The sequence below is a fragment of the Labrus bergylta genome, chromosome 2, assembly GCF_963930695.1.
Source record: "Labrus bergylta chromosome 2, fLabBer1.1, whole genome shotgun sequence".
Classification (NCBI taxonomy): Eukaryota; Metazoa; Chordata; class Actinopteri; order Labriformes; family Labridae; genus Labrus; species Labrus bergylta.
In genome coordinates, this window is record NC_089196.1 from 17,010,205 (window position 1) to 17,037,410 (window position 27,206).

Sequence of the window (27,206 nt, forward strand, 5' to 3'; positions counted from 1 at the left end):
TAAGATACGTGACTGCTTCTTCTGCATGGTGCAGGCTTCCCAGATTTATCTTCATGCCAGCACAAGAAGGATCTGGATACTGAAGGTTTTGTGTCTGTCTGTGTTTGTGTTTTTGGAAGGTCTCTAATTAAAGTTCCTGTGAGAAACCTTTAATTCAGAGAATATCTTTTCATGCTCTTTATCGCTTTGCTGATGTTGTCCTGTACATATGTAATGTTTTCTGATAAATCTAATGAGTGAGAGACCGTTGATTATAAAGATAAATCTATATATTTCCTCTTTAAGATAGTTCATGGTATCAAATCCATCTACATTTTTACATAAAACAATGTTAGCATCTTGATTTTGAAGAAGAAAAAGAGAGAGGATCCTTTATTATGTCTATAGGTTAAGGGAAAGAAAAGCACCTGCCGAGGTGCGTAGGAGATAAGTAGGTCATTTTGTGGGTTATTGGAAGAAATGAAAGAGCGATGTCAACACGTACTCCTCGTCCTATCATTACGGTGATAAATCAAAGTGTCAGGAGCTCACCTGTGGATTTGTTAGAAGCTCTCCGTCTGATCTCGGTCACCATGAGTCGTGACACCTGTGTGGTGAACTGCAGCAGGTCAGAGAACTTCTCGATCATGCTGCTGGAGGGAGCATTCCCAAACACCTGGAAAGTCAAAACAGAGGAAATGTCATTAAAGCAGAGCAATGACACATTAATACATTTCAAGAAAAGTAGGTAACAAACGAAGGACTGTTCATGTTCTATGACAGAGATTATGTTTAAAACAAGGATGACAGTGACGGTAAGTAAAGAAAATCTGACATGTATTCATTTTAAAGTGTTGTTGCATGATTGCTGACAGTAAAATTATAATGAAATCCCATTAAAGCCTGCAGCTCCTCATAGTCAGGGCTGTAATCACATCAAGCAGGAGCACACAGATAACAACTTTATTTACACAGCACCTTTAAAAACACAAGTGCTTTGACATGCACACAAAAGCCACGTTAGAACCTAGGAAGATATTACCAAGGTGGGGGATCACTGGCCTACATCTCTCTTTGGCATGTCCTAATTATACAACCACAGACACACTGCAGCAGTCTGAGCCTTTGCTGGAACAGGACATAAACTGCTCTTCATTCTTCAACGACTCATCGTGTATTTTATTAATCCAGTAAATCGGACATGGAAAGAGGCCCTGGGGCCGGGCAACCTGCTGCATCAGGGAGTACTCTCATTGTACATTCTAACATGAATTATGCCACCAGTGAGTGAATCCCAGCCAGAGCTGCACAATTGGCTGATAAGTGAAGAGACCCTCGATTAGACTCTCCAGTGTGATGGGGACACTCGACTAAGCTGCTTGTAGCAGTGGCTACAAAACAAAGAGGCTCGCTAGCACCAACCCCCCATCAGTGTCGCATACGGAGAGACAGTAAACTGAGAAGCCGTTTTCAGTTGGACAAACATGCAGATCTTTTCTTTAAATAATCCATGTGTGACTATTTATAGTTTTGTTTTTGCTTGACTTTCTTTTCAATTTCTATGCAATGAGGCATTTCATTCCCTTTAGTTCATTTATGTTATACATGCTTTAGCAATCACTTTGAAATCTTATGTACAATCTGTACGTGCTTCCAAACGTCATTATTGTTGGAGTCATTACATTTTGTCTGTAATCATTTGGTCAACCTTGAATTTAACTTAATCAAGAACAGTAACATGCAATAAGCAAAACTCATTTACTGTTCTCTGTCTTACATGGTTATATATTTCATTTGCATATTTCAGGTTTGCGATTGTGGGTGAAACAAAATAGAGCATTTTGAAGATGTCACTTTTGGCCTTCAGTACTCTGATAAACATTTCTTGTTCAAATATATTTTGATACCCTATATGGAAAGGGTTAAACAAATTATCAGTCTATCAAATAATACTTGATAAACACTATGATAAAAACTGGCAGCTGAGTCATCAGGGAGACTCTTGAGAGGAAATGTTTCCATTCATATTAAAGTTGATCAATGATTTTTGTATATTGATAAATAATGATGGATGATCTATTTGAAAGAGGAAACCGTGCTGGTCATTTTTACTGTGTATGATCTCATTCAGCAGTCATGGACGTTATGCAGAGCTGCATAATCACCTGCTGTCCTACAGACAGAGTATATCATCATCATCCTCCTCATCATCATAAACCTTTATTTAAGTTCTCGGAGAGATCATTGAGGGCGACCCTCATTTACAATGACATGGTGACGTGGATGTTATGGATATCATGCTGCTTGGTAAATCATGTTGATATTTTTAAACTTTTTTCTTAAGGTCACAGTCATTTAAAAACACCTGGATTTCAAAAAATATATATTGACAGCACAAATTAATACATGCAGCTCAGGAGGTCTATAACTACATATATCATTTTCTGATATGTACCGGTATATACTATTTATGACATGTTAGGGAGCTTGGCTTGAGTTCATTCATATCTTTCAACATCTACCACTGATAGAAGACATTACTTATATCCTGTCATTTTTGTTGATGCAATCCTTGTTCGAATATGAAGATTGTCAGTTTAAAGCCTGAAGTTTAATTAAAGGAAATTTTTCAATTTAACTTGGTGTTGACAGTCTGTGGAGGTTCTCACACACCTGCCTACCTGGTGTGTGTTAGACAACATTCACATTGTCAGATTTTTTTGAAGACCAGGTTTATGTCAGTAGGCATCCGTGTCATCATCACAGAGTTCAGGGTTTAATCCAGTGTCAACGACAAGTTAATGATAGAGACTGATTCCATGTACAGCAGTCTGATCATTTAGATGGTATATATATTTGAGCTGAATTTAGACATCATTACACACACTTCATTAGTCTCCATTTGGCTGTACCAGTTTCCTTATTCTAATGAATGTGTGCAGCGTCTAGACAAGTGTGTATGAAAGTAAGTTTTAACCACAGGTTACAGTTTCCAGATAGTCACCAGGTGACATCATATTTGAATTACTACAAACCCATTCATTGACTGTCTTTGGACACCATGAATCCAACATCAAACCTGGTTAATTATCATCTTTTTCGAAACGACATAGAGAGAACAGCAGGTTTGAATTTCTTCTGCGGACATCACATAACCCCTGAGTGCTTTTCAGTTTAATGTCGCCTCTGATTCTTTATGGGCAGTGTCATCTGGGCTTTAACAGCAGCATCATAGACCATCTGTGTTTGGGTTCTCTCTCTTTCCCTGATGTGACTTACCCTGTTAAACACGGGAAGCATCATGTAGAGCTTCTCCTCCTGCTCCTTCTGCGTCATGTGGCGAGGAGGGTGGCACAGCTCCGAGAAGAGGCGTCTCAGGTGCATCAGGCCAAGCGCGTTGTCCTGGGGGCTGCATTCCTCCTGCCTCGGCCGCCCCATGATCCTCTTCACCATGTTCATCTTGAGCGGCTTGGTCAGGGCAAAGGCAGCCCTGCAGACAGGAGAGGGAAGAGGTTAAAGACACATTTTATTACTTAAAAGTCCTGCCATGTTTCCTCTTTGGGAATAACTTCACCATGTCCACATTATAGAGTGTCAAGAATAATACAACTAAAATAAGAAAAAATGCCTTCGTCCAGAAAACAATAGGGCATGGACTGAGAAAGCCAGAGTCACCCAAGCCCTCCCAGAGAGGGGCGTGGTCAAACACAGCTCATTTGCATTTACAGCTACAGTCACAGAAACAGCCTGTTGTGAGCCGGGCTGAAATAGAGGGGTTTATAGGCATGTTAAAATACAGGATCAGAGTGGATTTTTAATAAGAAACTTCTAAGACATGTTTTGGGGAGCTCTAAGACTTATTTAAACTTGTTGAAAAGGAGGATAATTTGTGACCTTTAAGTAGACAGTAAAAGCAATAATACTTTTACAGTCGAACAGTCAAGTACAACTGAAAAGACCAGCTTAGCAATGAATTGATTATTTTTTTAAATGAGTTTAATTGCCTAATATTTCAGTTATCAATTCATCCTTTTGGTAATATGGCAAGCAAAAAAAAAAAATCGAACATTGAGGGTATTGGAGGCCAAGAGGTTAGTTTGTGAACCCCATGTACAGTCCTCTCTCTCACTTACCCACTCTCTCTCTTTCCCTGATTTCCAACTCTATCCACTGTCCTCGTGTCTCTCTAATAAAGCAAAAAAATAAAATCTGTAAATAAAGCTAATGCATGAAACAGTGAAGCACAAGAGTGGAATATTTTTATGAATAGAAAAAGGGTTTCATTTAAAAAACAATAAAAACGGGTGAAGAATTTTAAAAAAGCCGCACATTGGAGTCAGATGTAGAGAAACGGACACGTTCATAAAACATTTCAAACTGTACTGAGTGACAGTATTTCAAACAGTTCCTTTGACACAAAGGAATTGATTGTGTTTGCACTATATAGGAGCTTGGTGCTCTTGCACATTGTAGTCTACATGTTGTACTTCACTATTCTTAAGACATCATAAAAGAACTGTGCCAATTCTTTGTTGCTTGGTTTGATATATATTTAGCAATCATTTTCACAGGTCCTGTTCCTTTCAGATATCTTGAAAATGGTTGCTAGGAGACTTCACAGAACTGCAGAGCCTTCATCCAACACAGACGAACAGCCAACAATAAACAACAGAATCAGCAGCCCGGAACTGTGCAACTATAACCTTCTCATCAATCAGCACCCAAACTGAAACACAGACAGTACGCTGCTCAAGGGTGCACCGACAATGAAAGGAGAGTCATTCTCAGTCCTTCTCTCCATGTGACAGAGTTTGAGCCTCCAGGGGTGAAATCATGTTATTGCACTAAATTAATCATATAAAACATGTGGACTTGTTTACTCAGCATTACGAACAATGACTAAACAGTTTCTATAACCACATAGTTACATTACTATGGCTCTTTCTGATCTCATGACCTACAGTATGTCGCAATGTTGAAGTGGACACAAAAGAGGCTTCTTGCATAAGCATTAAACGGTTGTACTGTTTGTGTTACTAACTGCAATTTGCTCAACATTGGGATTTCCTTAATGTCTGAACATTACGCTTCTGCTGACTTCACATTCTTCATGTGTTCAACTGCAGCTAAAAAGCACTGCCAGCTCACTTCCACTTCTCTCAGGAAGTTCAGCAAACATTAAGGAGAGTTAGGAGACATGACACTTGACCATGTAGTCCCTATTTTCCCAGCGGAGGACGCTCTCTCCTCACAGTGGATTATTGTCACTGTAGACATTAGTCCCTTTTAAATAAAATGCTCAAGGCCGGAGTTTTGCAGGACTGTTTGTCTTTGACCATTACAATCAAAATGCTTGTAAAATTAAGATTATGGTATGTGAGATCCTGAGGCAGGACGCTAAATCTTTTTTACCATCGTAATTGTGAAGTGCATATGCGCAGTAGTCACATCGCAGTACGTGCCATGTTCATCAAGTGTCCTAAAGCATGTCATGCAGCCACTTTTCATTTGGATGCAAACAATAACTGCCAGTTTTCTTGTTTCCATGGCTAACAATAAAACTCTGGCTGATAGCATCATCAGTAGACAGAGAACTGATCACTGCGCATGCAGTCTGTGTGTCCCCTGCATGTAAAAATGTTCAGGCTACAGGTGACTCCACTGCAGTCACAGATACACCAGCATGACAGGCAGACGCTCAATCACAGATCACAGCAACTAGCCCCCTTTTACTTACTGTTTTACACCTGAAGCTAACACTGTACAGTCATGTGTGAGTCACAGGCAGCTTACGAAGTTGAACAAAATCGTAAGGCCCTTATTCTAACCCTCTAATCAATTGACAATTATCAAAAGCAGTTAAGGGACCATTGTTGTTGGTGTTATAAACCACACTAAACGACTGTACGTCAAGGCTTTTAAGGCAGCTTGCTATGCAAAAACCACATGCTAGGGTGGCAATATTAAAGTGAAAAAGCAAATTAATCAATCATGACGGTGACAGACCTTCATTATGGCATTGTTGTGAGAGCCCTCTTCAAAAAGTTGCCCTGCACTTTACTTTATAAACGAATGCAATAAAGATTCAATAAAGGGTGGTCCTCCTGGGTGCCAATTTTAATTTAAAAATTCTTTCAAAGTCAATTTCCAATCTTAATTTAACTAATCAATCACATGATACACCATGTACTGGCACGGAGTCAGATAAAATGTTGAAAATGACAAAGTGACAAAAAATTAAATAAAGGTGACACAAAAATGTAAAATAAGCAGTGAGGACTTAAAGATAAAGAAGTTAAATTCATGTCTCTTTTCAAAAGTCTGCAATAGTTATGTTTCAGAAAAAGGTACTTCATTATACATTTCACTTAATGTTAAGAATGCCACTGAACTCTGTCCCTGAGGCCGATGTACTGAACTGAACTCTGTGCACTTCAACCAAAACAAAACAAAAGATTTAAACAGGGTGAGAAGAATTCACTGCCGGGTCGCTGTACTTACACCAGAGGAGTTGAAATTTCAGTCTAATCACAGATTCAAATTTAATGTATAAATAATATGCTTGTCCACTTTTTCCCTTAAAAAAGGGGACATTTAAACACAACATCTAGTGCTGGTATCACCGTGCAGAGAAACAAGATGCTGCATTGCTCATTCTCAGACAGATCACAGGAGAAGGTGTTTGAAATAAGCGGCCACATGTTCCTCACCATGGGTCTGTCACTCTTCACTCCGAAATCCTTGCTCAAAGGCATTTCAGAAGAAGCTCCTGAGGACCCAAAATGCATTTTTCTCCTCAGGCTCTCATATGCAGACTTAACTAATCTGGATTTAAACCAGCCTCCCCTCTGGGTATGAGCCCCTCTTAGCTGCCTAATTGACTCTTGGCAAGCTTTCCCATCTGTTGGCTTTTTAAAAATTTTTTGATTCTATTGTTGTCAAATCACAAGTGCTGGCATTAAAGTGATATTAGAGTATTTTTAAAGTGGTCTGTAGACATAACTGGAGGCACAAAACTAATGATTGAATTATGTAACTGAGGATGCTCCTGCTTCCTTTCTCTGCTGCCAGTTTCCTCTTTTCAGAACAACAACCCGACTTTGTTCTCCTCTTGTCTGATTTTTATTAAAATGTTTGGGGCTTTTTGGCTGCAACAATTATTTCTTAAAAACAGCCCCATTTCCAAATCATTGCCAATCAATCAAATATATTTGCTTATAATGGCTGGTTTTTCATGGCACTATCGTTCTCTGGAGGAGGAAATAAAGTTATTTTGGCATGAACATCCTAATTTAAAATTTGTTTGCAGAGACTGGATAAAAAAAACATGATTAGAAAAAAGTAAATAAAACTCATTATTTTATGATCTCTTTTTCACAGGAAAACAATAAGACAGGTGGTTCCATTTGGTCCATATCCTGTTGTCCCTTACTGCCAGTTCAAGGTGGGATATTTACATCCTTGTGACGCTTTGTCAGTGATGTGTAACACACAGAGATGGGATGGTTGAGCGAAGTAATTTTGCCCCTGATCCGCCACCAAACGGAGTAACAGATGCCAACTGAGGGTGAGACGTTGGCAATGTGTAACGTCAGAGCAGGCAGGGCAGAACAGTGCAAGTGTCTCATACGTTAAGCTCCTGCTGTGTGTTTACAGGTCATGCCTCTTATGCCTCTGCAACACTTTCATGCAATGTGAAACCAAACACTGGGACTCCAATATTATTATGCCGTTGTGGAGGCTATGTGTAAGTACAAAGATTGATGATAGATGAAAATGGTTTCAGTGCAGTCGGTGACTCGATTGGCTGAAATAAGACATCCAATAAAAATAAAAGGCATGAGAAAACGAGCCTGCCTCTCAATTAGTTATTATGGTAGTGATCATTTTCCTGATTTCATCTTCTCAATCGTTAAGTGTCAAGTCTTGTGCAATACAGCATGATATTTGTGAATTGAATTTGTAAATAAAAGCAGGGTATCCTCTCAGGGGGTTGCTACCTCATTATGGACACATCCCTACCAGTCCAACTGAGATAGAGCAATGTGTATCCCCAGCTCATCCAAAAAACATCTGAATCCAAAGAACCAAGATGGCAACGACAATATTTTAGGCTTCAAAACAGCCGTCCACAAAAAGTCACTACTTCTTATAAACAGCCTTTGCTACTGATCTTTTACTATCTAGTATCTAAGCTGTACAATATGTGGACTGTTTAAGTAGGTAGGCGGATTATTAATTGTTCCCAGAGGTCTGACATTTATTGAGTGCTTTCTTCTTCAAGGTCTGCTTTGCCACGACCGGCATCTCAACAACCCATATCCACTTAGTCCCTCTTTTCTTCTTTAAAGAACAGTCAGAAAAGACAGCAGGAACGTGGAAAGAAACATAATGACAGAGACAGACGGCTTCCAAGTGTTCTTCTGATTTACAGGAACATGGCGTCTGTGGCAGCAAGGAAATTACCGACGACTTAAGTCTTTAGTAGCCCACACAGTAAGGCTGCCCTCTGTGTGAACTCCCACACTGCCTTCAACTGCTTAATAAGTTCTGTTACATCAGTGACTTCTCTCCTAAGATTGAAAGAAAGCAGACTATGGATCAAAAGAGACAAGACCTGAAAGGCTCAGATTGTAACATTAAAATACAGCCTGAGTTGGCAGCATCATTCTTGTTCAATTCAGCGTTTACTGCAGCAGCTCTGGCTGTGTGAGATAAGGCATTAGAGCGAGACATTACGGTGAAGATCCTTCTAAAACAATAACAAAGCTGCTGTCAGCTGCAGACACTGATAAAGTTATGTGTGTAAGTCAAAGAAAATGTTTGTTTTTTAGTGACACGGCTGTAATGATAGCATTTTACTGCAGACTAACAAATCTAAATGATATAACGGTATAAAGGTGAACTGAATGATTAAATCTCACCTTTCCACAACACTATGAAACAAAACTCACAAGAGGTCACCATTAGGTTTTATCTCAGTTTTGGGGTCACGGTTCGATTTCTCTGATTAATTTAGAAGTGACATTCATGCAAGTGACAGTTTGTTCCATCTAGTGCTGTTTAAAACCATCTGTGATCGTTGGTACAGTCTCTTGGTGTATTAAACATGAGACAAAAAAGAGAGGAAAACTAAAAAGAGTTGCAAACAAAAAAGCAACAGAGAAATGAATAACATCTCCTTTTATGAAAATATAGCTTATGAAAAGAATACAATGTAACACATGAGACAAAACATAATACAAGCCATCATATTTAAGATTGACTTGTGAGTCTGTGAGATTGTTATGCACCTGTGAGTGGTTCATAATGATAACTGTGAAGTGTGCGGCCACTGTGAGATAGCTTAAAGTTTCAGGGGAGGTCAGTCTGTTGTTGGTGGATAGAGCCAACAGGCTGAATCACCGCTAGGGAACCAGTTAAGGCCAACGTACTGAATGATGTGCTCACAGGATGACACACTGAAACGAGGCTTCTGCACTTTCATACACACTCGACACCACCGTGATGTTTGCTGAGATTAAAACACAATTACACCCCTATACTATAAAACATACACTTCATGAAAAAGAAGGCACAGTCACGCTTCTTCAGGTTAAAAAATACTATTCACTATTCACAGCATGAAAACTACTGATTAACTTTTCCTTCATTTAAAAAGAGGAAGTGAATGCAGAACATGGAGTCTTCTCAGCCAGGAAGTCATAAACTGACCTAAAAATAATAATTTAAACTAATAATGAAACTGATTAAGTTAAATCTATGAAGGGCAGATGATTGGTGCTGTTAAATGTGGTTTGATGAAGAGCAGGTTTACACCAAACCTCACCACCCTGGTGAAATACATTTTCTGGATTATGGGAGCCCTGTAGTGCACGAGCCGTCGTTGTCTTGGTTTACATTGAATGTAAGTCAACTGAAAAGTCGTAATTAAGCAACAAAACCATAAAGCTCTTATCAGAGGGAACCACTAACGCATTGTAAAACCTGAACTAGAGAGTTCAATAGCACTCTTCAGTTCCTTTACTTTTAATGGTCTTTATCAACAGACCAACCCAAAATAAATGTGTACAAGCAGCTGATAAAACTGTAGTCAAACCTGACCTGGATAAACAAACTCAGACTCATCAAATAGTCTTAAAGGACAGTTCTGGATATAAGAAAAAGCTAAATATATTGTGTATATCAGGCCTTTAGATATTGTTTTAGAACATAGAACTCTAAATGTCACCTGGTTTTTCATTTTAAACTTTGGTAGCTCATTTAAGAAAATCAGTGAGACAGCCAACCCCTGCAAAAATATGACCCATATTCTCTTGTGTCTTGTTTTGATTATGGAAGTCTTACACCATTACTGTCATGACATCTAATGACTCTGATAAGGGGAACTATTCTCAGCCCTGGGGGCGTCTTAAGCAGATCTGCACTGCTGACACCTTTCCTCTTTCTGTGTGCTCACATCATGTTTGTCCATTACTTCTTTCTCATAACACTTTAATCTGTGTCAAATTACAAAGTCTGCATCATAAAACATGAAATGAATTGAATCTCCAACCGGCTGAATGGGCGGACCAGAAGTGATAGTAAAACAAAGAGTGTTTGATACAAAGCTCGCCGAAGCTTTGTTAAAAAAGCAACAGATCTTCAGCACACTTGGCTGCGGCAGCCCACCAGCAGGAGGGCTAGAGAGTGATTAAGATGCATAGGCCTCAGCAGCATCAGCAGAAAAGCCATGTTCAGTTGCTGGTTCAAATGGAAACTCACATAAACAGACAGCCTGTAGAAAAGCTGCCAGTCAAGGATAAAAACTCACAGGATCATGTCAGAAATTGAGAAACCAAAAGCAGAGGCTGGTTTAAAAATATCCAGTCCAGTGGGCCCAGTTTCATGACTCATTGTTGAAAGCTGCATGTTTTAGAATGAACAAAAAAAACAGACAGGACAGATGGAAATAGGTTGGCGCTTCTTTGGGAAGGGGAGTTTCAGTGTGTTTGGTACTTTGTCTTTGATTTATATAGTCGCTGACTCTTACTGGAAAAGTGTGACAACAAATCTGACAGACAATGTTTAGGTCATCCAGCAGGGGTCATGACTTGAACAAAACAACAGGCAAATTAAGTGTATTGTTCTGAAACAGTTTTTTTTTTTCTTGAATAATAAATCTCTGCAGCTTTAATAGATTACCAAATTATTCAAAATTCATTCACAAGAACTTAGACCTGAGGATTTCCCATAATGTTACTGTGCCTGAAATAATGAGCATTTTCGGCCACAAGATCCTTTTTTTATGAAATCAAACATTAGTTTGAATAAGCTTCTGGGAACAACACAATGTAGCGGGCTGCCTCACAATGCCAGGGCTCTGCATTTACTCTGTGATATAACCGTTTAAAACTTTATATAATAAAATTACTAACCACAAGAGATGGATTAAGATCCCTCTGATAAAGCTCAGCACATGACTGTCTGATAGCATGGTTTGCTTTTTCCTTTTTATGAAAAACAAGAAAACCTTGTCTCTCAGTTTTAAATGTACAAGACTCCCTTCTGTTGGTTGGAATTTTTAGTCATTAATGGTCTTACATTTGGAATTTCTGCAGGAAATCTCTGCAGCAATACATAATTTGATTTAAATGCTGCTTTTAATACATTTTGCCTTGTAAAAAATGAAGCTTCTTTGATCTGCATGTGTCATTCTGGTATTTGGATTAATTTTATATGGACAACTTAAAAGCACATATTACATGGCAGTGTAACTAAAACAAGGTCTGACAGAACATTAAGCTCAAACATCCAGACAGGCCAGCAGTTTAGACTTCATCTGAGGACTAAATCAAAATCACTCCACAAGAAAAGTGTGCATGAACAAGTATATTTTGTAGGGTTGGTGAAAATAGAACCACAAAGTCAGTCTATAAACTGTGCCTGATAACTACTTGTAATAATGCCAATTTGTTCCATCTTAAAATACATGTGGTGAATCTGTCCTTCATCAACATCCACGGAAATGAGAAGTATTTAGTAAACTGTAATAAACAGGAAATCCCCTTTAAGCTGTATTCAAGAAGATGTATACCACTTATTGGCTCACTTTTAAGTCCACCTTACCTCAGATCAAAGCCAGCATTTCTTTCTGAACAATGCTGACTGTTGGCATTGCTGGACTTGGCCCTGTGTAACACAGAGTCAGTGAAGCAGACACAGTGCTGGGAGAATGGTAGAGTCGGAGCTCAGCGGGGCCGGGACCACAAACTGGGGCAAACACATGTCATACGACTCAGCATAAGGCTGAGCTGGAAAATCAACAAAAGGAGAGGCAGTGATCTGCAGACAAACGCAGGATTACAACTCACTCCACCTATTTGGTAAGCAGAGCAGCGAGCGTCACAAAACCACAGAATCCAGGCCGAGGACATGTCATTTAGAGTTGTATTTGTGCTGCAATCTAAGCACTTATGTGTAGGAGAACACAAGACTGAAATGAAGAAGCTTGGACAATAAATCTACCCTGTGATGTCTGCCTTTTCCAATAGGGGTTGCTGCAGATGACTGCAATGGAGTGTGGAAAACAGTAGGCTGCGTTTTGGTAAGACGTGTCCGAGACATGCAAAAGCACAATAGCGATTAAGTACCGTAATTTTGTCCGGAAAGCTCCGGGCTTCAACGGCCAAATGCCCAAACGGCTTGAATCTTGAATTTAAGTTTCTATTAAAACAAACCAAGACTCCACAAAGTATGTTCTCCAAACAGTATATTTCCAATTTTCTTTTTGACAGCGAGGGAAAAGAGATGTAGCAGGGTGGCGCTGCTAGATACGTTAGCGTGGCTAGGTATCTAGCTTTGATCAGCGAGTCAGACGGTTGCAATACACAATGAATGGGGGTGAATTTTGACTGACATATGTAATATGTACTGCCATGCCCACAAAGTCCTGAAAAATGACCTAAACTGCAAAATAAGCTGTTTCTGAACAAAGTTTTCTAATAGTTATGAATGCTTATTCTTAGATTTTTTTGTGGCTGCTTAAGGATACATTCAATCTTGATATAGCTTATAGATTTTTAATATTTTGGCTCAGGTTTGTTGACTGATATAGGAGATTGGTGTGGCACTTGACTGAAAAAAGTAAACGAATATTTAAAGTTCCCTGGGGAACAGTAATCCAGTCTACTGACAGAATTTCGAGGACAGTTGCTTTGGCTTTACTTGTTTCTGTATTGGGTATAAAATATATCTACAGGACTGAGGGAGTACTTTATTTCAAGGGTTTGTCTCTCAATGAACATGATTTTTTTTTTTTTACTTCTTATCTGGAGGGACAGCCAGAAAAAAAAGTAAGCCCACTACATTGGCAAAAGAAATGCCGCTCTCCCTTCTTTCGTCAGAGATATGCGGGCTCCTTATCTGTTGATTGCACCTGAGGGACGCTGGACACCATTCACAAGGAACACAAATTGATAGCACAAGTTGTTTTTGTTTCCTCTCACAGCTTCATTGTGATATGTTTGCTATTGCAAATTGCGCAGACATTTTTTATGTCCTAATATTATCAAAATACTTCGGACATTGCCTGCCAATTTCCCTGAAGTGACTTTGTCCAACAGTTGACATATGCATTCAGACAGCTCAGCAGACGGTGTACCAAATCAACCTTAAGGAGCAGTGACATGACAGGGAGGGTTAAGACAGCAGCTTTGATGACGATAAGAAACTCACAGCAGCATCATACCAAGTGATTACCAAGTAAGCGCTAATGATACTCTTCATAAAAACTGTGTGAACCCCTGATCATGCAATCCTACTTCCATTACCGCTACAGTCAAAAGGGAAAAAAAAGCATCAAATCATGTCCCAACTCGGCTGAATCAAAAGAAAAGGAGTTGGTGGCATCAATGGAATGACAACTCCTCTGCAGCGGGGAACCGAGCCTGCATTCTCAGCCCTCCAGTCTTTTTCAAAGCTTTTTCTTTAAGCGGACGCCAGCTTCAATGAACATCTCTCAGAGTTAGCTCTAACTCCTGGGAGATGAAGGCATGCCAGTGCCCTGGAAAAGCCCAACTCTTCAAAGGCCTGTGTGGCGGTTCCTCAGGAGAAAGTGATGTAATCAGAGAAATGTCTCCTGTCTGATAGTTTACTGAGGTAGGTGGCAGCCAGGGAGCTCCGCAAAGAAGAAGAAGAAAAAAAAAAGAGGGGTTGACAAGAGTTGGATGAAACCAAACTTGCGAAGCAAAATGCTAATTTAGAGGAAGTGAAAGGCTTTGTAAGCAGGGTGGTGATTTCACACCACACTCCTGCCAAACGCTGCTACATTTGGACTGAGTCTGTCCTCTGCAAACAACTGTGACACATAACCTCCCTTTAGACACCTTTGTTAACTTATTAGCCACCAGATGATATAGAAAATGGACTCATGTTATGTCAGTCAAATCTCTGCAATGTACACCGAATTATGCAGAAAAACATGCATGGCATCTAAATTTAAATACCAATTACTTCAACCCTTATTTTGCCAGGTACATGACCACAGAAAGGGCTGCAAGCTGTGCTGATGCTAGATTCTCTTTAGATGATCCAGGGTTTTTTTGGTCAGATTCCTTCATTGTTCATCATTCACAATTATTTATTACAGGGTAACAAATTATTCACAGAGGTCTCATTCTTTACCAAAAAGCACCTGGCAATAAAAACAGGTAAAAACAATGAAGCAGTTGTGTGTAGAAAAAGTGATGCTTTTGGGGTGCTGGTTCAGCTCAGTGTTTAAAGCAGGCAGCCCATGTGCAAAGTAAGAGCCCTTAACACATCATCTGCAGGTTTGGTTCAGACCTTGGCCCTTTGATGCATGTCTACCCTACTCTGTCCTTTGCTTGTTTCCTGTCCTGGGGCGGCAGTAGCTCAGTCTGTAGGGACTTGGGTTGGGAATCAGAGGGTCACTGGTTCAAGTCCCAGCACGGACCAAGTCCAGGCCTGGTAGCTGGAGAGGTGCCAGTCCACTACCGAGGTGCCCTTAAGCAAGGCACCTAACCAGCTCAGGAGCACCCACTGTGGGCAGAGACCTCTCCATTAATGCATGTCCATAGGATCCTGTTTGTGCATGTGTGTATTTCAGCCCATGTTTGTGTAGCATGTTAACTAGACAGAGTGTAAAAACATGGGATCAATAAAGTATACATTATTACAAAAAATACTCTGAAAAAAAAGTTGTACGAGAACACACCGCAAAGACTACAGTCGACATGCGTGAGGCGTGAGACTGAAACAATTCTGTGTGTTCTCTTTTTACATTGTGACATATTTTCAAAATCACAAATCCAACAGAACTAAAAATGAATGGATTTCAACTAACAAAGTTACATTAGAGCTGTGAGCTGTACTTACAACAACAACCAGAAAGGCAGGAAATTATTTGATTCCAAACAAGCCCGGACATGACTAGAGTCAACTGCCTAATTGAGCCTAACTGAATATTAAAAACCTCAGTAAACAAACACCAGGGCTTATATTTAAGCAAGTGCTATTTAACTCCAGGCAGATACCTTTAAAACACTGGTAAACCTGGGACTATGCCCATACAAATGGAACAATAAGTATTCATCACACCGTTGATCATGAAAGTGAATGGAGATGTAGCAGCTATTGAGAATGGAAGATAATATCATGATTCAGTTTCTCAAAGATAAGTAACAAAAACCTAGGCCCAGATTTTTTACATAAATTCAATAGTACAGGCCTTTGCACACGAGTCGTTTTTTTTTGGATCTGTAATCCGATAAAAAAAAAAGTTACACACAGAATCCTTGCACACTGATTGTGATGTGTTTATTTTTCAAGTAATTGCAGAAAATGTGCACTGAGAGACAAGATAGAGTCCATGGACGAGTAAGGAGGGTTTCACCTGTTGATAAATGAGCTGCAGAATTATACCGATCGCTTCCAGGTGTATTTCAGGGTGTCAGGGTTCCAGTTTGATACGCAGTTATACTGGAACCACAAATTGAAAGAAGACCACCAGTTTCCTTGAGGTAATTGATCCTGAACAGCAGCTGACAGTATGTTGGAGGTTGGAACACTTGACAGACACTCTCACAAACACACACACACAGGTGGATTAAAAACAATAAACAGAAAATCAAACCTGTTCTGAAAACAAAATAAATGACAGACAAAAAGTTTCGCAGTCAGTCTGCAAACATGACTGATGTAACATGAGATTTTATCTCTATTTAAACATGTAGCAATTTGAACGGAAAAAAAACAACTCAGTGTGCAAAGGCCTTTACTGGATGTAGCTTTGCATCTTTTTGTTATAGACATGTCTTTTCAAAAACAATCAAATGTCTATCCGATAATAAGCCATCACTGGTTTGAGTATTGAAAAGCCCTTTCCTCTCTATAACCCTGCACACGATGGCTCTAGAGAAATAGAGTATTAAGTTACATATACAGTAGCTCTGGCTGCAACATCCTTCTCTGCTCGAAGGAGGTAATGATGGTAATCGAAGCTTATCGCACGACTGCACTCAGTCAAACTGAATTTACTGTAAGCATCTACAAAACTGCTTGAATGTTTAGTATGACTGTAAATAAGTGTGGCACAGTTACTGAGAAGCAATTCTTTTACATTAACAATAATAAACATGCTTTACTGTATTCACGAAGGTCGAGCTTGCCAGTAACAGTAAACAAACACCCTGGTCGCCGCGGAGACAAGCTCAGCATCCAGCTCAGCTCCTGATTCTCCCTACCTGCTGTTCTCTCTGCGCTCCGCCAGCATCTTAACTCCTCAGCAGCAAAAAGACCAAAAATGAATCCACTAGATCGGTAACTTGACTCCCCTTCCCTACAATAACGTTCCGTCTTTCTGATAAAACAAGTCGATGACAATGGTGTCATGCCTTCCTCTCACGGAGGGCTGGAAAGAGAAGAGGCAAAATGCGGAGGCATGACTTGTCTTCATTGGCAGTGCCAGGAGCTTTGTTCGCCAGCCAGCGTCCTGTATGAGTGCGTGCGTGCGTGTGTGTGTGTGAGTGTGTTTGCGTGTGTATGTGTGCGTGAGTATGTGTGTGTGGCCTGCCGGGACTGGCACAGCTGATCCCCCCCTGACACCGGGTGGGGTGTAAAGGGCTTTAGAGGAAGAAGAGGAAGGGAGGGTGGAGTATGGGGTTGTTGTGGCCGTCACAGCAAGAGGAATGTACCATTCAGACTGGGAAAAGAGGGGGAGGACATGCATGAAAACCATTCAAATTTCATCTGTAAACTGTTATATTTAGATTCAGGCTCAGTGGTTCACATTAACATTAAAAAATAAAATAAAAAAGTATCATCTGATAGTGAAAACACAATTTATTCATGATCTATTTTGTGTCCCATCTATGTTCTTGAAAACATCATTCTAATGTTGAGACAATAATTGAGAGGATTAATTTACCATAGCTCGGCAACATGGTAATAAATACATGATTTTCTGTTGAGCTATGGCATGAGAAATGCTGATAATAACTGTGGCCTGTGAAAATCAAAATGGTTTATTAGTGAGGAAAGTACCTAGTGTTGTCTCTACTGCAAAATCTGCAGCCTAAAGGACTGTTGTTGCTAAAACCATCCAAGGGTTATGATAGATTACATAAACTAGATTGTTTTATTGCAGAGGCTCATGATTGACGAGGTTGTTGACGGGTATCTGGTGTGTTTTCCCCAGCCAAATCTACTACAATTCTACAATTCACTTAGCAGACGCTTTTATCCAAAGCGATGTACATCAGAGAGTAAAGCCAATGGCATTGGGCAGGTAAGTTTAGGAGTAGTGGAAAAGAGGAAAAAATATTATCATAGTGAGGCGAAACACCATGCGAATAAAGCTCGCTCCCAAATGAGGGTGAACCTTGGGTTGGCTTTTACCAGCAGACGCAGAGTTGGCCTGCTTTCTGTTGGACAGGCAGTTGCCAAACAATAGCAGTTAGCTTATGCTAGCGTGCCGTATCTTACAATGTAGATACAAGCAGATACACACTAGCTGTGAGTGTGCGCTTGTGGTAGCCCTGAGTCCAGGAGGAGTCCAAGTGTGCCCACGTTTGGATGTTGTGTTTACAAGCTACAAGGAACAATGCTCGGGTGGCAGTAGCTCAGTCTGTAGGGACTTGGGTTGAGAACCGGAGGGTCGCCGGTTCAAGTCCCGTTGCGGACCAAATATGGAAGTTGGTCTGGTAGCTGGAAAGGTGCCAGATCATCTCTTGAGCACTGCCGAGGCGCCCCTGAGCAAGGCACCATCAGCTCAGGAGCGCCCGCTGTGAGCCGCTCCGTCACTCTGGCTTCTCTCCATTAATGCATGTCCATAGGATCCTGTTTCTGCATGTGTGTTCATCACTAACAGAGTGTAAAAACTGAAATTTCCCCTTGTGGGGATCAATAAAAGTAAATCTTAATGACTCTACTTTTAAGAAATTGGAAAGTAGTGCAAGTATGCCACACTTAGCAAAAACTAAATTATATTGCTCTAATAAGCGAAATTTCTAAATTTATTTGCTTATAAACAGGGACACAGCAGGCTTGAAATCTTCCAAACCCTTTCTGGGAGACAGAAATGGAACATCCTGAACCACTCAGTCTTCTGGTTCACTAAGAAGACAGAAGTGTGGTTTCCAGCAGGGGCAGACTGGGCCATATGGAAATTAGGCCAGCAGGGGGGAGGTTATCATCCACCTCACTGAATGAAACCGCTATGCAACCTCCTCCTCAACATACCATCAGGGGAAAGGTTGAATATACACTGGAAAGTGAAAAATCTTCTGCAGCAGAAGCTTCATAGCAGCCAGAGAGACCTGTTGTGCCAACAGAGCCTGAGGGCTTCTCCATTACCTCGTATCACTCAACAGTTACTTGGATGGTTTTTTTGCTCTTCTCTGCATACTAAGTGCAGTTTTAAACAAACTTGACAGCTGCTCATCATGCGTCATTTTATTTTCCATTCAGAATGAAGGAAACTTGAAAAAAAGCTACAAAGTTCTTCAATAAATAGCACAATATCAACACTTGATCAACATTAATAATAATCAATTATCTATGATCATAAACATTTAAAATCGTCTATACCAATTTGAGAAAATCTCTGTTCCACCGTTACCATTACAACCTACATACAACACCCCAATACTCTGTTTGAATACAACGCCTCCTCATACCCAAAGGCTGGCATACACACAAAAAAAAAAACTTTCTTCATTTTATACCATTTATGAAGCAACTGTAGAACATTGTTTTCCATAAATTTACATATTTATATTAACCTTTTACTGTATATAAAGTATATTTATTAATTTGTTAGGGGACTATTTTCGGTGGCAGATTACTGCACCTCAGGTGATCTAGTTAGTATTCATGGCAGCAGGATTGTGTAAATGGTATAGCCCCAGAATAGTTTATCTCTAATATTTGGTACACAAACATATGTGTGTAGTGTACTGATGTGGATTTCAGTGTTCTGCTGGCTCTCATGACACGCAGGATATTTCCTTGGAGGTTAATTAAAAATGATTCTATCTTTTGCTTTTTGAATGCTCCATGCTCCTTCTTTGAGGAGGACGATGACTGGTACAGTGCTGCTGACGTCTGGTGCCTTTAGTGACACACACACACACACACACACACACACACACACACTCTCTGTCTCTTTCTCTGCGATGCATTTTACACCGTCTGAAAGCTTGTTTGGTGCATTGTAAAGGAAATTAGCATCTGCCTTGAGCTGCATTACCCACAAGAATGTAATGTAGCTATTGAGCTTCACCTGATCAATAACAAAAGCACCTCACAAAGCCGCTCCCATCCCACAACAAATGAGATCATTAAAGTATCATCTTTAATTGTAATCTTTGGTTCTTTTGTGTACACCAGTCTCTGCTATCTTAAACTTCAATCTCACCCCATTCCCTGAGAACCTCTTCACTTATTTGAAAAGGTTCTCAGGGTATGGAGTGAGATTCCCTGAGAATTTTTTTTTTAATTATTATTTGGCCTCAGACGTAAAAATAAATGTCTTCACAGGACCTACAATATACGGTCATTAAATACAAGTAGGACAAGTAAGACATGACTCGCGCCCTGGTTACACCTAACATTCAACTTCATAAAAGTTAGTTCAGTGAATAATTAAGAAACCATTAGTTGCAGATCCACACATGATCATATAGCTAACATAGTACATTAAAAGGGCTCAACACTCTTGATAGTCTAACGTGATGTTGTATGCTTCTTGCACATCTAGTCATCAATGTGATTTTGACTTAGTGTGTGATAAAGTAACTGTTTGAACAACCTTGTCATCAGAGCTGGTTAATGTTAAACTTTTGAAAGTTATTTACAGTCAGCAGCAGTGAAAAGCAGGGTTTTCAAATATTATTCTGTTTTATTCATGCTCTGTCTTGACGATGTGAATATAAATGGACTAAAATATAGCATCCCAGGTCCAGGATGTCTTCAATTGGCTTATCTAATTCTGCCTGTGGTTTAAAACCAAAAGTTGTCAAATTTGGTCAATCGAGCCCAATGTTAACGGCAACAACTACGCTAACTTGCTGGCTTTATTTAAACACATTAGTACATAGACCCAGAGCTTTCTGCTCACAGTAAATACACAGAGCCTTATATGCAGACATTAACTCAACTTCTCTGACATGCTGCAGACACAGGTGCAGCCCACATGTCAACAAAACTACTCAAACTAAATCAGGTTTCTATATTAGATCAAGATGTTCAAATGAGGTGTAGTTATTTTAAAAGTTGAAACAGCTCTACTGCAGCTACATTCAGTGATTTAACAACATCCTGGTGCTCACTGCCAGTCATTTCTCAGTCTGCTTTACTTTGAACTTTGAGTGGTTCAGTTTGTTTACACCTTTCCAACACAATTGATGAACTATCCATCAGCTTCAGGTTGCTTCAAGTTTGCAGTTTTGAAATCCTAAACAAAATTCCATACATGGTAAGTAAATAATCTCTAACGTATTTTTACACTGACTTTGAAAACTTACAAATGAATTAAGTATATTTTCAATATGATTGCTGGCACTTGATGCTGTTAAAGGATTGCCCTTGTCTACAGATGCTTACAGCTAGCCTACAGGTGCTGGGGTCATAACAGTAAAAAAAAAAAAAAAAACAGCATTTGGCTGGATTATACAGATGATGGAAGCATGAGGATGGGTTTTATAATATTTCACCAAACGTATTTTTCACATCATGAACTACTTACCGTAACTGAGTACCATAAGAAAATACTCAAGGGGACATGATTTGCTTTGTTCGCTTTTTGTTTGATCCATAACTTTCTGTATTATCAAAATAATAATGTTTTTTTTACAACTGCACCATCTGACTCATGCTGTGCCTTTTAGAGGTGGGAAAAAATGGATTTATGTAAAATTCAAGGTTCTTCGCTTCCAAGTTTTAAAAACGATTCATTACTTCCAAAAGTCATTTTTTGGTTTGTTTTTTTCCCCCGGTTAATCAGTCACTCCTTGCTAAGTGCTAGCTAGCTTTTTAAAACTGTAGAATGACACATGGACTGGAGTAGATCCTGAAGTAATTCATAGACTTTGAAACAGCTCAATTCTGAATCTAATCGTGACCCCAAGAATTGAAATCGAAACGTGAGACACCCAAAGATTCACAGCCCTACTGCCTTTCTTTTAGATAGTGTTTAAACAAAGATAATATCGTGCTGATGGAAAACCATTTCTACCCACTTGATCAGTTTCTCAATGTCCTGGTTTGACTTCGCTCACACTTCTATGGGATGTCAGTAAACAGTGAAAGAGCACGACAGTTTGTAATTCCCTTGGTTGCACCATAGTACACATTTAGCCTCATTAATAGCCCCAGTTATAGTAAAGTGACTGTGCACGAAACCTATACAGTCTTCCATGTAATCAGGAACAATGCAGTAACCACACACACACATACACACACACACACACACACACACACACACACACACACGTACACACACACACAGGACTTTAGCCATCACATTAGGCACAGAGCAGAAGTCTATACAGGCAGGAAATGAGGCCGATGTAATGCACTAAATATGCCAGTCATTGCAGCTTCACTAACAGCAGACTTTAGCTGTCTTATTTCCAAAAGAGTCCAGGTTTGCACAAACATTGCTGATAATTTACTCTCATCGTGGAGTGACAAAATATCACTCCAAAAAAGAGTGTTGTCATGATTGGTGAAACCAAAGAAGATCAGAGAAAAGGTATCCCTTCAATCTTTTTTTTGGCAGATTGGGTCATTTGATTTGGAAAACAAAAGGCTGATATTTAAGTTGCATCATCAGAATTGAGATGTGATGATGAAGATGATGAAGATGATGAAGATGATTGATGAGGTGCAGTGACAGTGTTGTAAAATGTATTCAACATGGCTGGCCTGCAAATGTCATCTAAAGAATCAGATGGTAAAAAAATAAATTAAAAAAAAGCACTTTAAGAGCCTACTTTACTCCACTTTGTCCCACTTGGGTGCAATTTATTTAAGCACAAATTAATTAAATTAAGCATTTAAAAAGAACTTGCTTATGCTCTGAAGGTTCACATCTTTCACGCAATGTTAAGTAATTTTCAGGGCAAATTGAAGTAGCCTATTTATTAATTGATTTAAAAAGGTGTTATCATAATAATGGCCGTAACTCAGCCCACAGAAGGTATTTATTTATTTATTTATTTATTTAGCTTTTTGAAACATGGGATTACAAGTCAAAACATCAATGTGGACCCGGTGACCTGTTTGTATCTCTGCTGTGTTGTGTTTTATCATTTATCCATATTAATACGAGCTATGCGTCTGAAATAAAGCATTATTTATCTGCGAAACAGAACAATAAGGAGAGTTGTTTTAAAAACAGCAGCAGACTTGTAAAGTGATAAAGAAATACAGAGATGTTAGCTAGCTCACGTCCAGTTAGCTGAACCAGCTGATTGCACTAGCATCGCAACATCTTAAACGTAGACGCTTGGCCTTTCATAAACACACAGCCAATAAAGAAAGCTCTATTATAATGAGCATAATGGGACTGAATGCGCCGTCCTGGACATTGCTAGTATGCGGATAACTTGAACACAGGTGCTCCTTTAATGCTGCTGTAGCTAAATAAAAAAAACTAACCGAGATGTGCTAACTCTCATGCTAGGCCGCTGCAGGGACCAGTGTGCCTTTACTTTACGTGTGTCCGTCAAACACTCACCAGTAAGCAGCAAAATCCGTCGGCTAGAACCGTGAGCCCGATGTGTCAGCTACGTGGGCTACTGCGAATATATCCATGTGTCACAAACGAGCCATTATTCCGAAAGTGGTCACTGCTGCCTCCCCTTCATCCTGGTGGCCATTTTTTCCTCTAAACACTTGAAATAAACCAGCCAGATCGCAGCGCTGATATTCCTCATAACAGCATCCTCCTCCTCCTCCTCCTCCTCCTCTCACCACATGCGAAAGACAACCCTGACATCTGTTGGATACATGGAAGAAGACACTCTGGGTTAAAATCACTTTTCCTGTGTTGTAGATTATCAGTGTGACATTAGATCTCTTGTAATGTTTTTCATTTGCTTCTCCATGTTTTGATTCACTACTTTTACTCTATTATCTCATAAAAATCTGATATTACTGTAGTGGTGCCATTTAAATTTTCATCCTCGAGACAAAATGTTGTGTTGTTGTACTTTTCTTTTAGTTTCTTAGATATTTTTAAATCTTTGGTTCCTCTTGGTCTCAGCTCGTGTTGTTGGGTTCTTGTGTTTCCTGATGGTTCTTATGATGGTTCTTGTTTTTCCTGGGTTCTTATGATGGTTCTTGTGTTGCCTGGGTTCTTATGATGGTTCTTGTGTTGCCTGGGTTCTTATGATGGTTCTTGTTTTGCCTGGGTTCTTATGATGGTTCTTGTTTTGCCTGGGTTCTTATGATGGTTCTTGTGTTTCCTGATGGTTCTTATGATGGTTCTTGTGTTGCCTGGGTTCTTATGATGGTTCTTGTTTTGCCTGGGTTCTTATGATGGTTCTTGTGTTGCCTGGGTTCTTATGATGGTTCTTGTTTTGCCTGGGTTCTTATGATGGTTCTTGTGTTTCCTGATGGTTCTTATGATGGTTCTTGTGTTGCCTGGGTTCTTATGATGGTTCTTGTTTTGCCTGGGTTATTATGATGGTTCTTGTGTTGCCTGGGTTCTTATGATGGTTCTTGTTTTGCCTGATGGTTCTTATGATGGTTCTTATGATGGTTCTTGTTTTGCCTGATGGTTCTTATGATGGTTCTTGTTTTGCCTGGGTTCTTATGATGGTTCTTGTTTTGCCTGGGTTCTTATGATGGTTCTTGTGTTGCCTGGGTTCTTATGATGGTTCTTGTTTTGCCTGGGTTCTTATGATGGTTCTTGTGTTTCCTGATGGTTCTTATGATGGTTCTTGTGTTGCCTGGGTTCTTATGATGGTTCTTGTTTTGCCTGGGTTCTTATGATGGTTCTTGTGTTTCCTGATGGTTCTTATGATGGTTCTTGTGTTGCCTGGGTTCTTATGATGGTTCTTGTTTTGCCTGGGTTATTATGATGGTTCTTGTGTTGCCTGATGGTTCTTATGATGGTTCTTGTTTTGCCTGATGGTTCTTATGATGGTTCTTGTTTTGCCTGGGTTCTTATGATGGTTCTTGTTTTGCCTGGGTTCTTATGATGGTTCTTGTGTTTCCTGATGGTTCTTATGATGGTTCTTGTGTTGCCTGGGTTCTTATGATGGTTCTTGTTTTGCCTGGGTTATTATGATGGTTCTTGTGTTGCCTGATGGTTCTTATGATGGTTCTTGTTTTGCCTGGGTTCTTATGATGGTTCTTGTTTTGCCTGGGTTCTTATGATGGTTCTTGTGTTGCCTGATGGTTCTTATGATGGTTCTTGTTTTGCCTGATGGTTCTTATGATGGTTCTTGTTTTGCCTGGGTTCTTATGATGGTTCTTGTGTTGCCTGATGGTTCTTATCATGGTTCTTGTGTTTCCTGATGGTTCTTATGATGGTTCTTGTTTTGCCTGGGTTCTTATGATGGTTCTTGTGTTTCCTGATGGTTCTTATGATGGTTCTTGTTTTGCCTGGGTTCTTATGATGGTTCTTGTGTTGCCTGGGTTCTTATGATGGTTCTTGTGTTGCCTGGGTTCTTATGATGGTTCTTGTGTTTCCTGATGGTTCTTATGATGGTTCTTGTTTTTCCTGGGTTCTTATGATGGTTCTTGTGTTGCCTGATGGTTCTTATGATGGGTTCTTGTTTTGCCTGGGTTCTTATGATGGGTTCTTGTGTTGCCTGGGTTCTTATGATGGTTCTTGTTTTTCCTGGGTTCTTATGATGGTTCTTGTGTTTCCTGATGGTTCTTATGATGGTTCTTGTGTTGCCTGGGTTCTTATGATGGTTCTTGTTTTGCCTGGGTTATTATGATGGTTCTTGTGTTGCCTGATGGTTCTTATGATGGTTCTTGTTTTGCCTGATGGTTCTTATGATGGTTCTTGTTTTGCCTGGGTTCTTATGATGGTTCTTGTTTTGCCTGGGTTCTTATGATGGTTCTTGTGTTGCCTGGGTTCTTATGATGGTTCTTGTTTTGCCTGGGTTCTTATGATGGTTCTTGTGTTTCCTGATGGTTCTTATGATGGTTCTTGTGTTGCCTGGGTTCTTATGATGGTTCTTGTTTTGCCTGGGTTCTTATGATGGTTCTTGTGTTTCCTGATGGTTCTTATGATGGTTCTTGTGTTGCCTGGGTTCTTATGATGGTTCTTGTTTTGCCTGGGTTATTATGATGGTTCTTGTGTTGCCTGATGGTTCTTATGATGGTTCTTGTTTTGCCTGATGGTTCTTATGATGGTTCTTGTTTTGCCTGGGTTCTTATGATGGTTCTTGTTTTGCCTGGGTTCTTATGATGGTTCTTGTGTTTCCTGATGGTTCTTATGATGGTTCTTGTGTTGCCTGGGTTCTTAAGATGGTTCTTGTTTTGCCTGGGTTATTATGATGGTTCTTGTGTTGCCTGATGGTTCTTATGATGGTTCTTGTTTTGCCTGGGTTCTTATGATGGTTCTTGTTTTGCCTGGGTTCGTATGATGGTTCTTGTGTTGCCTGATGGTTCTTATGATGGTTCTTGTTTTGCCTGATGGTTCTTATGATGGTTCTTGTTTTGCCTGGGTTCTTATGATGGTTCTTGTGTTGCCTGATGGTTCTTATCATGGTTCTTGTGTTTCCTGATGGTTCTTATGATGGTTCTTGTTTTGCCTGGGTTCTTATGATGGTTCTTGTGTTTCCTGATGGTTCTTATGATGGTTCTTGTTTTGCCTGGGTTCTTATGATGGTTCTTGTGTTTCCTGATGGTTCTTATCATGGTTCTTGTGTTTCCTGGGTTCTTATGATGGTTCTTGTGTTTCCTGATGGTTCTTATGATGGTTCTTGTGTTGCCTGATGGTTCTTATGATGGGTTCTTGTTTTGCCTGGGTTCTTATGATGGGTTCTTGTGTTGCCTGGGTTCTTATGATGGTTCTTGTGTTTCCTGATGGTTCTTATCATGGTTCTTGTGTTGCCTGGGTTCTTATGATGGTTCTTGTGTTTCCTGATGGTTCTTATGATGGTTCTTGTTTTTCCTGGGTTCTTATGATGGTTCTTGTGTTGCCTGATGGTTCTTATGATGGGTTCTTGTGTTGCCTGGGTTCTTATGATGGTTCTTGTGTTGCCTGATGGTTCTTATGATGGTTCTTGTTTTTCCTGGGTTCTTATGATGGTTCTTGTGATGGTCGGGTTACATATATGTCTGGTTGTGTATCGTGCACTTTGGGTTCTTTTCTGTTGAATTGTATTTAATTGTTTTTTAGTGTTTTGCATCTGTTATGTTCTTGCTGTTGTTAATGTTCTTCTGTGTTTGGTTTAGTTTGATTTGTTCTTGTTTGTCAAAGCACTTTGTAAACCTGTGTTTTTAAAAGGTGCTATATAAATAAAGTTATTTTTATTTTTATTTTCATAAAATCTTTCAGGCTGCTTTACAGAAGTTTCATGAACAGGATAATCTCATGCTTGTGTTGATTGTTTGGATCATGAATGTGTTTTAATGTCACAGCCTCTATTACAGTTTTGTTCTGAGGCGCCTTAAACGTGGGATCTTTATTCTGTCTTGACTTAGAGAGATATTTTTCAAGTGAAAGGAAGAATATAAAAAATGGTAGAAAACCTAACCTG

At 39.7% G+C, this 27,206-nt stretch overlaps 1 protein-coding gene across 1 annotated transcript in view; it reads right to left on the reverse strand.

Moving 5' to 3' along the window:
* The window catches only part of wdfy3 (WD repeat and FYVE domain containing 3), a 98,625-nt gene extending 75,218 nt beyond the window's left edge, over positions 1–23,407 (reverse strand). Inside the window, exons 1-3 of the mRNA XM_065966571.1 lie at positions 16,722–23,407; positions 3,259–3,469; positions 532–655 (exon numbers count right to left, since the gene is read on the reverse strand). Of these exons, the coding sequence (XP_065822643.1) occupies positions 532–655; positions 3,259–3,469; positions 16,722–16,750 (364 nt within the window). The 5' untranslated portion in view covers positions 16,751–23,407. The remainder of the gene's footprint in view (positions 1–531; positions 656–3,258; positions 3,470–16,721) is intronic.
* Positions 23,408–27,206: the final 3,799 nt, after the last annotated feature.